Here is a 14,216-nt window from a genome sequence, read left to right as displayed (position 1 = left end):
ATATATATATATATTCTTTAGGGCTGTTTGCCTATGAGTTCATTCGGGGTGTGCACATGGGTGTGTTTGGAGGTCAAAAGGCAATAACACCAAGTGTCATACTTTGGAGCTGTCCACCTTGTTGATTAAGACACTGTCTCTTACTGGCCTGGAGCTCACCAAGTAGTCCAGGATAGCTGGCTAGTGAGCCCATAGGAATCCTCTTGTCTCTACCTCCCTAGCACTGGAATTAAAAGTACATACTCCTAGGCCTGGCTTTTTTTATACGTGGGTTCTGGGAATAGAGCTTAGGCCCCTTGTACTTTTTTTTTTTTAAGATTTATTTATTTATTATATATGAATACACTGTAGCTGTCTTCAGACACACCAGAAGAGGGCATCGGATCTCATTACAGATGGTTGTGAGCCACCATGTGGTTGCTGGGATTTGAACTCAGGACCTCTGGAAGTGCAGTCAGTGCTCTTAACCACTGAGCCATCTCTCCAGTCCCCCTCTTGTACTTTCAATTCAGTTCTTTACTGAGTAACCCCCCCGCCCAGGCCTGCATTTAGTAGTTTTTACAGGGTCCAAATTGTGGAGTCCTTCAACACCCCAAAGCTATAGGCTTTGCTATAAACTTCCTAGACTTAAAATTTGAAATCAGCTCCCCATCCACAGCTGATGTGAGGGCACCCCAAATCTGTTTTCATTCTAAAAGCCTGACCAAAAAAAAATCTCCACTGCACACTGCCTGTCAGCCTTAGTTTCAATTGAAAAGAAAAATCCCAAGCATTTTCTTAGAAAAAAATTTAGTTGCTCATTCATCAATCCCCAATGACAGCAGTGTGGCTGCTCTCGGCATTACAAATGAACCCCCGAGACCCCGTTGCGTCTTCATGTCAGTGTGTGGGTACAATTCTTCAGGACCAGGGGTGGGACACTTTAAATTGCCTGCCTTAAGGTTATTTTAGTTTCAATATATTACAGGACGTGATGGAGGCGTAACTGAGACCCATAATTCCTGAAAGCTGAATGGCTTTTCATCAAACCCTTTAGTCTCGGGACTGATGTTTGGGCTTGTAGTCGAATGAATAACAGGACAGCCAAGAGATTTAAAATATTCCACTGAAGGCATTTTCCCCCATGGGGCTGACTTGGCTACTGTTCCATATCACTGCGAACAGTTAGAAATTCTGTCTGTTCGGAATCCACGGGTGCAGGGAGACCCTGGCTGCAGCCGGAGTAGCTGATTACAGGAGGAAGACAGTAAAACAAGTGGAGTCACTAGAATTTTTCTGAGAGTTTTTAACAATCATGTGTGAGTTCCCAGTTGTACAATTGATCATCCCTCTTGGGTTCAGGTCTTGGGGGATGACGTATCATCCCTTCTCGCTCACCTGGGCTTCTGGAGTCTTTGTGACCCAAGATTGTAACCTGATATTCCTTGAGCCCCAGACACACAGAACAGTGGTTCTCAGCTTTCCTAATGACTCTTTTGGTTTTTCGAGACAGGGTTTCTCTGTGTAGCCCTGGCTGTCCTGGAACTCACTCTGTAGACTAGACCAGGCTGGCCTCAAACTCAGAAATCTGTCTGCCTCTGGCTCCCAAGTGCTGGGATTAAAGACGTGTGCCACCACCGCCTGGCTTTTCCTAATGACTCTTTTTTGTTTGTTTGTTTTTCGAGACAGGGTTTCTCTGTGTAGCCCTGGCTGTCCTGGAACTCATTCTGTAGACCAGGCTAGCCTCGAACTCTTGAACTCAGAAATCCGCCTGCCTCTGCCTCCCAAGTGCTGGGATTAAAGGCATGCACCGCCACCGCCCGGCCCTCCTAATGACTCTTAATACAATTTCTCATGCTGTGGTGACCCTCAACTATCAAATTATTTCATTGCTACTTCATAACTGTAATTTTGCTACTGTTATGAATCATAATATAAATAATCTGATATGCAGGACATTTGCAACCCCCAAGGGGGTCTTGATGCACAGATTGAGAACCAGAAATTAGGGATTGATACAGGCTCTTAGTGTACAAATATCCTCTTATAGTCTTATAGTCCCTTGAGATTGGAGGGCAAGCAGGTAGAACAGGACCTCATGTGACCATGTATACTGGTGAATCACCGTAGGTCTTCTTTCTCCATGGGGTCATTGGCCACCCGCTCATGAGGGAGAAGTAGAGAGCAGGGTTCAGTTGGCTGTGAGTATGACAGAAGGACTTCTGGAGACAGCTTCAGTGAGACCATTCATTCTATTTTACTGTTCAAGGATTAAGGTGTATAAGGGCTCTTAGGGGTACAGATGGAAAGGGTTGTGTGATGGTTTATATATGCTCGGCCCAGGGAGTGGCTCTATTAGAAGATGTAGCCCTGTTGGAGTAGGTGTGCCCTTGTTGAAGTAGGTGTGGCCTTATTAGAGTGGGTGTGGCCTTGTTGGAGTAGGCGTGTCACTGTGGGGGTGGGGTTTAAGACCCTCCTTGTAGCCCCCTGGAAGTCAGTATTCTGTTAGCAGCCTTCAGATAAAGATGTAGAACTTCACCTCCTCCTGCACCATGCCTGCCTGGATGCTGCCATGTTCCTACCTTGATGATAATAGACTGAACCTCTGAACCCTGTAAGCCAGCCCCAATTAAATGTTGTCGTTATAAGAGTTGCCTTGGGTGTCTGCAGACAGCAGTAAAACCCTAACTAAGACAGGTTGATTGGCCATTCACAGTACCTAATTATCATATGGGCAGGAAACTAGAGCGGGATGTGTGTGCTGAGTTATGCACACACATAACTCATGCTTCAGATCAGGTCAGCTCAGAGACATTCTCCAAATAAGGTTAACAAGAGAATGAGAAGTGCTGCTGGGAAAGGAAGTCCTCCATTTTGCTCCCAGTTTGGAGAGGTGGACCGCGACCTTAATAACAGGGTTCTCCAACAAGTCACACCTGATGCTATGTTTTTTAAAAGATTTACTTAATGCACATGAGTACACTGTCGCTGTCTTCAGACACACCGGAAGAAGGCATCAGATCCTATTACAGATGGTTGTGAGGTACCTTGTGGTTGCTGGGAATTGAACTCAAGACCTCTGGAAGAGCAGTCATTGGTCTTAACCACTCAGGCATCTCTCCAATCCCCTACCTGATCCTATTTTTAAAGAATATTTATTTCTTTTTATTTTATGTGTATGAATGTTTCACCTGTGTACATGCCTGGGAACCTTATGCATACAGACCACACAGAAGTCAGGGAAGAGGGCATCAGATGTTGTTGAGCCACCATGTGGGTGCTGGGAATTGAAGCTGGGTCTTCTGGAAGAACAGCCATGTTCCTAACCGCTGAGCCATCTCTCCATCCCGATACTATTTTTACAGTGCCCTCACTCACCCAGGATGTTGTGGCATTTCTGATGCGGCTCAGTCATCTATCTCCCAGCCCTGGCTCACAAATCAATGTCACATCACTTTGAAATAGCAAACCAGCTCTGTGTCATCAAGAGTCCCTATTCTAACAGATCAACTGAGCCCCAATGGTCACATAGATTAACAGCAGTCTACAGAACTACAGTGACTTTCCATGTGCTCTTCATGCTCGTTCTTCTGATGAGGATATGAGTGTCTATACCAAGCTCCTCACATGCTCAGTGAGGTTCCTAGTCTCTTCCAGGAACATGTCCGGTGTTGTTATGACAGTGTGCTGAGATTTTTGCATACAGTTGCCTGCAACCCACATATCTAAAGCAAAGGAACTCATGGGTCATCAAACCCAGAACCCCAGAAACAGGAAGGCTTAGATCCCTGAGGTTTACTCTCTCCACTTTTCTGTTTCCCACTCCCTTCATTTCCTGTTGCTGTGAGAAAACACCCTGAAAAAAAAAAAAGCAGCTCAGGAGACAAAGGACTTATTTCAGCTCACAGTTCCAGGTTACCCCCGTCACTGAGGCGGGGCGTCATGGCAAGAACTTGAAGCAGCTGGTCACACCACGTTCACCACCAAGAGCAGAGTGGAGACTGCATGTATGCTTACATTCCGTTTACTTTACCCTCTTCGTACAGTCTAGAACCCCAGCGTGGGGAATGGTGCTGCCCATAGTGGGCTGAGTCTTCCCATGTCAGTTAACATCATCAATACAGTTCCCCACAGATATTACTACAGGCTGGCCTTTAGAATCCCTCGCTGAGGCTCTTCCCAAGATACACTACAATGTGCCGAATTGACGAGTAAGCTAACCATTTTTATTTTATATTGCTTATTTCTCCCTTCTCCTTCTCCTCCTCCTCTTCCTCCTCCTTTTCCTCCTCCTCCTCCTCCTCCTCCTCCTTCTTCTCTCTCTCTCCCTCTCCCCCCCATGCATGTATGTGCGCATACTCTCCACCTACACCAATACTTTGTGTCTGTTTATCTTCCTCCTCCCCCTTCCCATTCCTCTTCCTCAAAACAAGGTCACGGGTAGCCCAGTTTGTCCTTTAACTTGCTAGTCTCCAACTCCCTCCCCTTCTTTGTCTATTCTTTTTTTTAAAGATTTATTTATTTTATGTATATGACAAGTATACTGTAGCTGTCTTCAGACACACCAGAAGAGGGCATCAGATCCCACTACAGATGGTTGTGAGCCACCACGTGGTTGCTGGGAATTGAACTCAGGACCTTTGGAAGAGTAGTCAGTGCTCTTAACCACTGAGCCATCTCTCCAGCCCCTTCTTTGTCTATTCTTAAGAAAACCTATTTGCTTTTCCTTATGGGATGAAACCTTATGGGGTTTCTTTGTGTAGTCCTGGCTGTCCTAGAACTTACCGAGTAGACGAGGCTGGCCTCGAACTCACTCATAGAGATGCTGCACCTGCCACTGCCTCTTGAGTGCTGGGATTAAAAGCATGCACCACCACTGTCCAGCTGACTCTCCATTTTTAAACTTCCACAAGTCAGATGCTTTGTCTAAAATCTAGGCTCCAGTCCACATAACACCCTCGGCTAAAGTTTTTCAAGCCTCTTCTTTTCCTATAGTTGAGGGATAGGAGAGGTGCCAGGGCAGGGCAGGGTACAATGGCTCATGTCTATGATCTCAGCACTCCAGAAGCAAGGGGAAAAGGGTTATCAAAAATTCAAGTCTAACCTGGGCCCTACACCTAATGTCAAATGATGGCACTGAGTACAGGGAAGGAAACCATGACAACTGGCAGGGGGCAATCCCCACCCGTCTTCACATGTGATCAGACAGCCCCCTATTCAGTCTGTTGGTGGCTGTGAATGTCACCCCCCCCCAATTACAAATACACTGATCTATGTTAAATACATGCATACCTATGTTGAGATTTTATCTTTTACTGTGTATTGTAATACTAAGTGCGGCCCTCAAGACCTGGAGTCTGCATGTAAACCAGTGACCCTGCCCCCAAGTTATTTCTGATTGGTAAATAACAGCTAATAACTGGGTAAAAGAGACATAAGTGGGGTTTAGGTCTCCCAGATTTGGGGTCAGAGAGGGAGAACAAGAATAAGGCAAGAGGAGAAAGGAGAAGCCACTGTGGGTTAGGAGTCAAGAAAATGTGGCCCCAAGGGCTGGCCAATTGGAGTTAAGAGCAGCCCAGTTGAAGCATAGTAAGTAGTAACTTGGGGGCTATCAACAGGAAAGCAGATTCTAACGACACAGAGGACAGGTATCTGCCAAGCTCTTGTGCTAATTAAAACTTACTGTATATATAAAGGCTGTGTATGTCTTTTATCCGGGAACTAAATGATATAAAAGCAGGGTAGAAACCCCAGTCAGATTTAAATAATTTCTACAACACAACTGCACCTGGTTCGTGAGGGCACGGATAGGCTGTAGGCACAAGTTTTAACTTAAACAGTGAGAAACTATCATTCAAGATTTAGGTAGCATCTGCTTTACCCGAGCCTTGACAGGCCCATCTCTTGCAGTTACCCTTTTAAGAACAAAGAACAAACACAACACCTTCCCATAAGCCTCCAAGGACAGAAAGGTGCTGGACAGGTCACAGTGGGCGTTAATCTTCTCAATTCTGAAACTATTTAATATAGAAAGGGCCTCGTGCTGTGATGACCTGCCAACTATAAAATTATTTTCATTGTCACTTCATGACTAATTTTTTTTATTGCTATGAATCATATTGTAAATATGTTTGGAGATTGAGGGCTGGCAAAGGGGTCAGGACCCACAGATTGAGAACCTCTGAACCTCTGTGCTAGACAGTGTCCAATCCCTAGTATGCTGGTCTCTAGCCCTTGGCTCTCTGGTTGGGTTTTCTGAAGGTTCATCTGTCTGAAAATAAGCCTTTTATCTGTGAGCAGGATGTGCCAGGTTCTTCTCTGAATTTTCTTTCTTTTTTTTCTAGAAGACAACGAGGCACGGGATGCCCCTGTCTGTCATTTCTCTAATTTAGTTTCCTGAATTCTCATTACATTTAATCTCCAGCCCAGCAAGAAAGATTTGAACGGCACAACGGATATAGGATTAACTCTGTCTCTCCCTCTAGGGTCTTCTGGGTCAGGAGGCTCAAAATCAATTTAGAGAGCTGGGTTGGTGTGAGCACTTTAAAAAGTTGAATAGGAAATATCGGGGTGCCTTGCACGTCGTCAGTTTGAAGAATACATTTTTATTTTATAGATTTTTCATTTAAATAACTTATTTTTGAGAGAGGGTCTCATGTAGCCCAGGACAGCCCTGCATTTGCTGTGTAGCTGAGGATGACCTTGAATCCTCCTGCCTCGACCCTGAGTTGCTAGCATTTCGGGCATGCATCATCATCCCTGGTTTATGCCCTGCTGGTGAGTGAATCTAGGGTTTCCTCTAAGCTAGAAAAGACCTCTATGAATTGTTCCCTAGTCCGATTTTGTAGATTTCTGAGGCAGCTTCAAGAGACAGGAGACAGAAGGAGACAGAATTCTAACCTTCTAATAGATGCAACTGTGTTTATTGGTACACACAGTGAAGGGGCAGACTGTTTTCCTCAGGGGAAAAGGGGCAGAAATAATTGCAATCCACAGATCAGATTTTCTTTCTGTAGCCCCTGCCTTCCAGAGATGCCTGCTCAAAGTGAGACAGGCTCTCCCACCATGACTATGGAACAAGGTTGGGCAAGATTTATCTGTAACCTGTAGGAATCCTGTTTCAAGGGTGAGGTAGTCTATTACAAGCCACCTGAAATTTGGAGAGAGAGAGAGAGAGGAGACATTTTAAAGCTATTTATTTATTTATTTATTTATTTATTTATTTTTGTTTACATGTATACGTTTTTCTGTGTGTGAGTATGGTAACATACTCATGCCTGGTGCCCATGGAGGCCGGAAGAGGATATCAGATCCCCAGAACTGGGAGTTTCAGGTGGTTGTATGCTGCTGGATGGGTGATGGGAACTGACTCCATGTCCTCTGCAGAAGTGGCCCTTAATTAACCATTGGAGTCTCTCCAGCCCCTGGAGTATGGTTTTATTGTGTGTAACCACGGCATGTGATGCTCAGCCATCATGGCTTCTCAGCTGCAATAAGGTGCATATCTTCCTGAGAGTTATAGGCAGCATCCTGCAGAAATCAGAGCTGAGGTCCCTGGACCAGTCTCATCCCAGGGCTGTCCTTCCAAACCCTCAGGGTCCCAGGAGGCACAAGGCTAGGTTTCCCTAGTACCTCCCAACTGGCAACTGGTGCAGTACCCCCTAACTGGGCCAAACAGATGTTCAAGCAGTTAAGGCAGGTGATCCAGGTAAGCAGGGAGGAATGTGTCCTCAGCACCACATCACACAGGGGCACAGAACAGTCGTTTTACCAGGTGCCAGGTCTCCCCAAGCAATTCTGTGAGTTTCTAGAATGTCATCTTGGTGTAGCATTTGGATTACATATTTATATTTTTCTCCCTATTCAATGGGGGGGGGTACTCATGGTTCTCCCACTGTCTTTCCTCTTCCTCCTTTCATGGATTTAATGCATCTCCCTGTATCGAGGGTGGGAGTAGACTGGACTTGTGTTTTGCTCTGGTCCTGGTTGGATTGTCCTGTTGCTGATGGTAATTTTTGAGTACACAGACTCCTGTACCTACACATGCTATATATGTATCTATGTGGCAGTGTGGGGTGTGTGTGGGTGGCGTGTGGGTCGTACATGTGAATGCACAGGTCCTGTGTGTAGGACTGTGGCCTCCTGCTTTAGCTAAGGTGCCTTCTCCCTGTTTTTCCCCGTGTACAGAATTGTATTTCCTTTGAAATGAATACGCAAGTCTGGGAAGGTAATTTTGATGTCCATCCCCTGCAGACTTACAGTCTGAGGATCAGATAAACATTAGCTGCTCTTCTCTGGGAACGAAGGCTTTGGCTGTCTTCTCATTTTGACCCTTCTTCCCCTAAGATTTTTATTAAGGAGAAGAGCTTATCATTTATTAAAGACACTCGCTTGACTCCTGACCTTGGATTCCGGTGCCTGAATTCCAATTCTCCGACCTTGAGACCACATTCTAGCTGTAGCTTCCGGCTGAGACTTTAGTCAAATATGCACTCACTAAGGTTTGTCTGCTTGCGGTTAGATTCAACATACTGAGGAGGGCCTAGGAAACCCTCAATGAGGCTTAGTGATATTGTCAGAAGTTAATTCAGAGACTGTGGTAACTTTATACTTATATTCATTAGGCATAAAATGTATAAATGACATTACATATTATAACATTTTCACACATGTATGTAATGTTTTATTTCTGAAGTTTTATTTCTAATTATGTATGTGTATCTATGTGTGGATAGAAGCTCTTGGGTGCAGTGATTGAAGAGGGCAGCAGGGGGCATCGGATTCTCTGGAGCTAGAGTTGCAGACCCTTGAGGGCTGCCACCTGGGTGCCTGTAACTAAACTTAGGTCCTGTGCAAAGGCAATTAGCACTCTTAACCCGCATGACCGCTCTCCTGCCCCAACATATAAGCATCTTGATCATATTCACCCAGAATTTTCTTTCTTTTCTTCCGTTTCTTTTCTCTTTTTCCGTTCCCTCTTTCCCCTTCCCTTCCCTCATTCCTCCCTTCCTCCCTTCCTCCCTTCCTCCCTTCTTCCCTCCCTCCCTCCCTCCCTCCCTCCCTCCCTCCCTCCCTTCCTCCCTTCCTCCCATCCTCCTTTCCTTCCTTCCTTTTGAGACAGGCTTTTGTTGTATAGTACATGCTGGTCTTAAACTCACTGTGTAGCTGGCCCCAGCCTTGATGCTATCCTTCTGACATAGCCTTCTAATTACTAAGATTGAAAGGATATGCCATCACACCTGGCTCAGAACTGTGTGTGTGTGTGTGTGTGTGTGTGTTGAGTTATGTGGGTTGTGCTGGGGATCAAACCAAGATGTTCAGGCATGCAAGGCAAGCACATTACCACTGAGATACACCTCCAGCTTCTATGATTGTGCTTTCCTAGGACAAGGCTGTCACTCCTCACTGTCAGTGCGATTCTGTCCAGAGTCACTCTCGTTATTCTATTATCTGTGCTGACCATGTCTGTGTTCATTAGGGTTTTACTGCTTTACCAGACACCATGACCAAGGCAGCTCTTATAAGGATAATTAATTGGGGCTGGCTTACAAGTTCAGAGGTTCAATCCATGATCATCAAATCGAGAACATGGCAGTGTCCAGGCAGACATGGTGCAGGAAGAGCTGAGAGTTCTACATCTTCATCTGTAGGCAGACAGAAGACTGGATTCCAAGTAGCTAGGATGAGAGTCTTTTTGTTTCTTTGTTTGTTTTTTGTTTTTTTTTTTTGAGACAGAGTTTCTCTGTGTAGCCCTGGCTGTCCTGGAACTCACTCGATAGACCAGGCTGGCCTCGAACTCAGAAATCCGCCTGCCTCTGCCTCCCAAGTGCTGGGACTAAAGGCGTGTGCCACCACCGCCCGGCTCTAGGATGAGAGTCTTATAGCCCACATCCACAATGACATACCTACTCGAACAGGGCTATACCTAATAGTGCCACTCCCTGGGCAAGTCATGTAGAAACCATCACAATGTCCCTCATGCACATGTATGACACCTGCCATATGCCACTTGCATTCTCAAGACTTAGGTAAGCTTAGAAAAAAAAATATATATGGACAAGTGCCCATCCTGGAAAAGACAACCTTGCATGCGCACGGTTTTATGGCCAATTACACAGGCTGTAAATGCTGATATTTTAGACCAGCTTTTGTGCTGACTCTATTAATAGTTGCTATTAAACCAATTATCTAACAGTTGCTATAAAACACCTCAAGACTTCCTGGCCTCAGACAACCGTGGCTGTTTCTCATGATTTCTGTGGGCGTGAGCTGTTGTGGTTTTCGTGGCTCAGCTGGGCACCTGCCTGTTCTAGGTCTGTCAATGCTGTTCCCGAAATGCTCACATGTGCTGGAGGCCTAGCTTCACCTCAGGGCCAGGAGGACCTCACGCTGCCAGCATGAGTCTCTTTGTCAAGACTTTTGTTCCAAGAAGGTTGTGTGGCCAGATGACCAAGGAGTAACAAGGCCTTTCACAACCAAGGCTTAAAGGTCATACATAGCCACTTGTCCTTCTTTTTGTTGGCCAGGGAAATTCCCTCTCTAGAGACCAGGGGTAAAAAAAAAAAAAGGCAATAAGCACTCTTAACCATCATGACCGCTCTCCTGCCCCAACATATAAGCATCTTGATCATATTCACCCAGAATTTTCTTTCTTTTCTTCTGTTTCTTTTCTCTTTTTCCCTTCCCCCTTTCCCCTTCTCTTCCCTTCCCTCCTCCCTCCCTTCCTCCTTTTTTTTCCTTCCTTCCTTCCTTCCTTCCTTCCTTCCTTCCTTCCTTTTGATCATAAGAAGGGTCACTAAGGCCGGTGCCCACTTCTGTCCTGCTTCATAGATATGGCACTCCTAAGCCTTCTCTGTATTATTATTATTTTGGGTTTTTCAAGACAAAGCTTCTTTTTTTAAAAAAAAAGATTTATTTATTTCATTGTATGTATATGAGTACACTGTCACTGTCTTCAGACAAACCAGAAAAGGGCATCGGATCCCATTCCAGATGGTTGTGAACCACCATGTGGTTGCTGGGAATTGAACTCAGGACCTCTGGAAGAGCAGTCAGTGCTCTTAACCACTGAGCCATCCCTCCAGCCCACAAAGTTTCTTTGTATAGCCCTGGCTGCCCTGAGACTTGCTTTGTAGACCAGGCTGGCCTCATACTCAGAGATTTGCCCACTTCTGCCTCCTGAGTGCCAGGATTAAAGGTGTACACCACCATGCAAAGCTTGTATTTTTATTTTTATTATTATTGTTATTATTTATTATTATTATTATTATTAATGTGTATGAGTGTTTAGTCTGTATGTATTGTTGTTGTTGTTATTATTATTATTATTATTGTGTATATTTAGTCAGTATGTATCCACAGAGGCCTAAAGAGGGCATCACATCCCTGAAACTGGAGTTACTATGTGGATGCTGGGTATTGAACCTGGGTCCTCTGCCAGGACAGCCAGTGCTCTTAACCACTGAGCCATGTCCCCAACCATTTTCTCTCTCTGTCTTTTAAAAATCTATACATATATAGCTCAGTTGGTAGAATGCTTCTCTAGCATGCAGGAAACCTTGGGTTCGATCCCAGCCCTGCATGAAATTGGGCAGGGTGCTATCTGCCTGTAGTCCTAGACTTGGGAGGTGCAGTCAGGAGAATCAGAAATTCAAGGACCTCCTCAGCTCCACGGCAAGTTTGAGGCCAGCCTGGACTATTATAGGAGACACTATCTCGTGTACTACCCACAAGAAACAAAACATAAACAAACGAGAGGGGAAAAATCCCACTCGATAAACATACATGTCTACTTTTAGAACTGTTACAGTTTTCTGGGGTAAAGTTGACAAATCCAACTGGCAAATGCAGAAAAAACAACAGGACGGAGAGACGTATGTGTGTGTTTCCTATTCCCAGGGACATATGCTCATACCTACCACGCATCTGTGAATTCCCCAGTCAGCCGTAAGCCTCTTTTCTCGCTGCATCAACTGAAGCTGCCCAAGTTTTTCCTGGGCCTGCTGACTCTATCAGTAGTGGCTGGATCACCCTCCATCCCCAAACCCCCCATCCTTCCCCCTCTATGGCAGAGACCTTGCCTTTCATAGCTAGAGGAAAGCTCAGGCTTACCTATGCTTGGAGAAGCTAATGCACGTGGCAAGGCATTTAGAGAACACACTAGGACCAGGAAGGCCAGTGTGAGCTGCCGACCTCTGGTCTGCTTGCCACAATGTCATCACTGTTGCTGGGTAACTTAGCTGTATCTTCCATGCCCAAAGAAGTGTCCCACCCTCTTATGCTGCAGAGATCGACCAAAGTGCTGATGACCTGTACATATTCCTTATAATATGTGGACTCAGACCCGTGAAGGATCCTCTGTACCTGGTGGATGCGTTCTCAGGTATGTGTTACGCCCTCCTTGGCATGGGGATTTGCAAGTAGAGATGTGACTTGGCTTTCTGTTCTTACTGGATGCTCCCAGCTGGCCTCCAACTTTCAATCCTCCTGCTTCAGCTTCCTAAGGGCAAGAGTTACAGTGTGAGCTGTCTTGCCCAGTGGGACCGTCCCCCTGCCCCCTTTGTTCATTGCATATAAGCAGACTGTTCCAAGATGATCACTTTGGAAACGGCCAGTAAATGTTTGGTAACTTTCAGGATTAATATCTCTGTATAGACTTGCAGCTTCAGGTGGGAAGGATGTCAGACAAATTGGGACCAATTATGTGTCTAAATTAATTTTTAAAAAGTCTTACCATTTTTTATAAAGATCCTTTTATTGTTATTGTATGTGTTTGTCTGCCAGTGTTATATGTGTATGATGCGTATGCAGTACCTGTGGATACCAGAAGAGGGCATCAGATTCCCCCAGACTTAGAGTTATAGGCAATTGTGAGCTGCCATGTGGTTTCTGGGAACTAAATTCTGATCCTCTGCAAGAGCAGCAAGTGTTTTTAGCCACTGAGCCATTGCTTCAGTCCAAAAAGAAACAATTCTTTAAGTAAAAGCGTATAATGACATATATAGGCATTCTAAATAAATGAAATTGACCCTGGCTAGCATGAATGAATAATTAATAAGCTAAGAGAACAAAACTCAACTGTGGAGTAATTTGTAGTTAAGCTGAATTGTTTTCTAAGCTATGACTTGAAGCCATGCTAGCTCCATTCTAAGTCTTTTTTTCTTCTTTTCCTTCCCAAGAATGGCATCAAGAAACACCCAATGTTTACATGGTGATCGTAGGTCCTGAGGTGAGTTCATGGGCTGTGAATGCCTATCTGATGGCTGTTTTTTTCTCTTGACTTTGTTCTCTTAAGTGTGTGTGTATGTGTGTTTGTGTGTGTGTGCAGTTCCTACTGGGGCCAGCAGAGGGCAATGATATCCACTCTTGCATGTGTGCAGTTCCTACTGGGGCCAGCAGAGGGCACTGATATCCTATACCTGGATTCACAAGTGGTTTTCAGGTACCCAACCCAATGTGGGTGTTCAGAATGGAACTCAGGTTCCTTGCAAGAGCAGTTATGTACTGTAACTGCAGAGGCATCTCTCCAGCATCTCTTCTGTAGACATATTCTATATGTCATTTTCTATAACTGCTTTATATTCCTCTTCTACATGTCTAGGTTTTTTTTTCTTTAAGAAATCAAAGTAAGTTTGCTTTTTAAATTAAAATTTATTATTTATTTGTGCTATGTGTGGAGCTGTTCATGTATCATACCACACACACACAGAGGTCAGAGAACAACCTTCAAGAGTCTTTCCCCTGTGTGGGTCCCAGGGATTGAACTTGGGTGTCAGGCATGGTGGTAAGCACCTCTATTGCTAAGCTATCTCCTTTGGCTAATAATTTGCCTTTTTTAAAAGATGAAAAGTATGAAAAAAAAAACAGAAAATTATGCGGCTGGAGAGATGGCTCAGCTTTTAAAATGCCCTAGCTACTATTCCAGAGGACCTGGGTTTAGTTCCCTGCACCCAAATGGCAGCTCACAACTATTTATAACTCCAGTTCCAAGGAGTTCAGTGCCCTCATCTGGCTCTTCAGGCAATGCATACATGTGATGCACATGCTTACATGCATGCAAAACATGTTTACATGTAAAATATGTTTAAAAAATGAAAACCATCCGGTTGTACCTTAGTGGTAGAACACTTACCAAACTTGTATGTACAAGGACTTGGATTTAGTTTTCCCAAAACACCATGAGACAGGGGGAGAGAGAGAGAGAGAGAGAGAGAGAGAGAGAGAGAGAGAGAGAGAGA

The 14,216-nt window shown here is 44.8% G+C and overlaps 1 protein-coding gene across 1 annotated transcript in view; it reads left to right on the top strand.

The window, feature by feature from the left end:
• The window catches only part of Glt1d1 (glycosyltransferase 1 domain containing 1), a 76,864-nt gene that overhangs the window by 32,151 nt on the left and 30,497 nt on the right, over positions 1-14,216 (top strand). The window contains exons 7-8 of the mRNA XM_028766091.1: positions 12,266-12,361; positions 13,158-13,207. Coding sequence (XP_028621924.1) covers positions 12,266-12,361; positions 13,158-13,207 — 146 coding nt within the window. The remainder of the gene's footprint in view (positions 1-12,265; positions 12,362-13,157; positions 13,208-14,216) is intronic.

The sequence above is a fragment of the Grammomys surdaster genome, unplaced genomic scaffold (genome assembly GCF_004785775.1).
Source record: "Grammomys surdaster isolate TR1022 unplaced genomic scaffold, NIH_TR_1.0 166, whole genome shotgun sequence".
Taxonomy (NCBI): Eukaryota; Metazoa; Chordata; class Mammalia; order Rodentia; family Muridae; genus Grammomys; species Grammomys surdaster.
The sequence above is the reverse complement of the archived record's forward strand: the minus strand, read 5'-3'. Positions and strand labels throughout refer to the sequence as shown.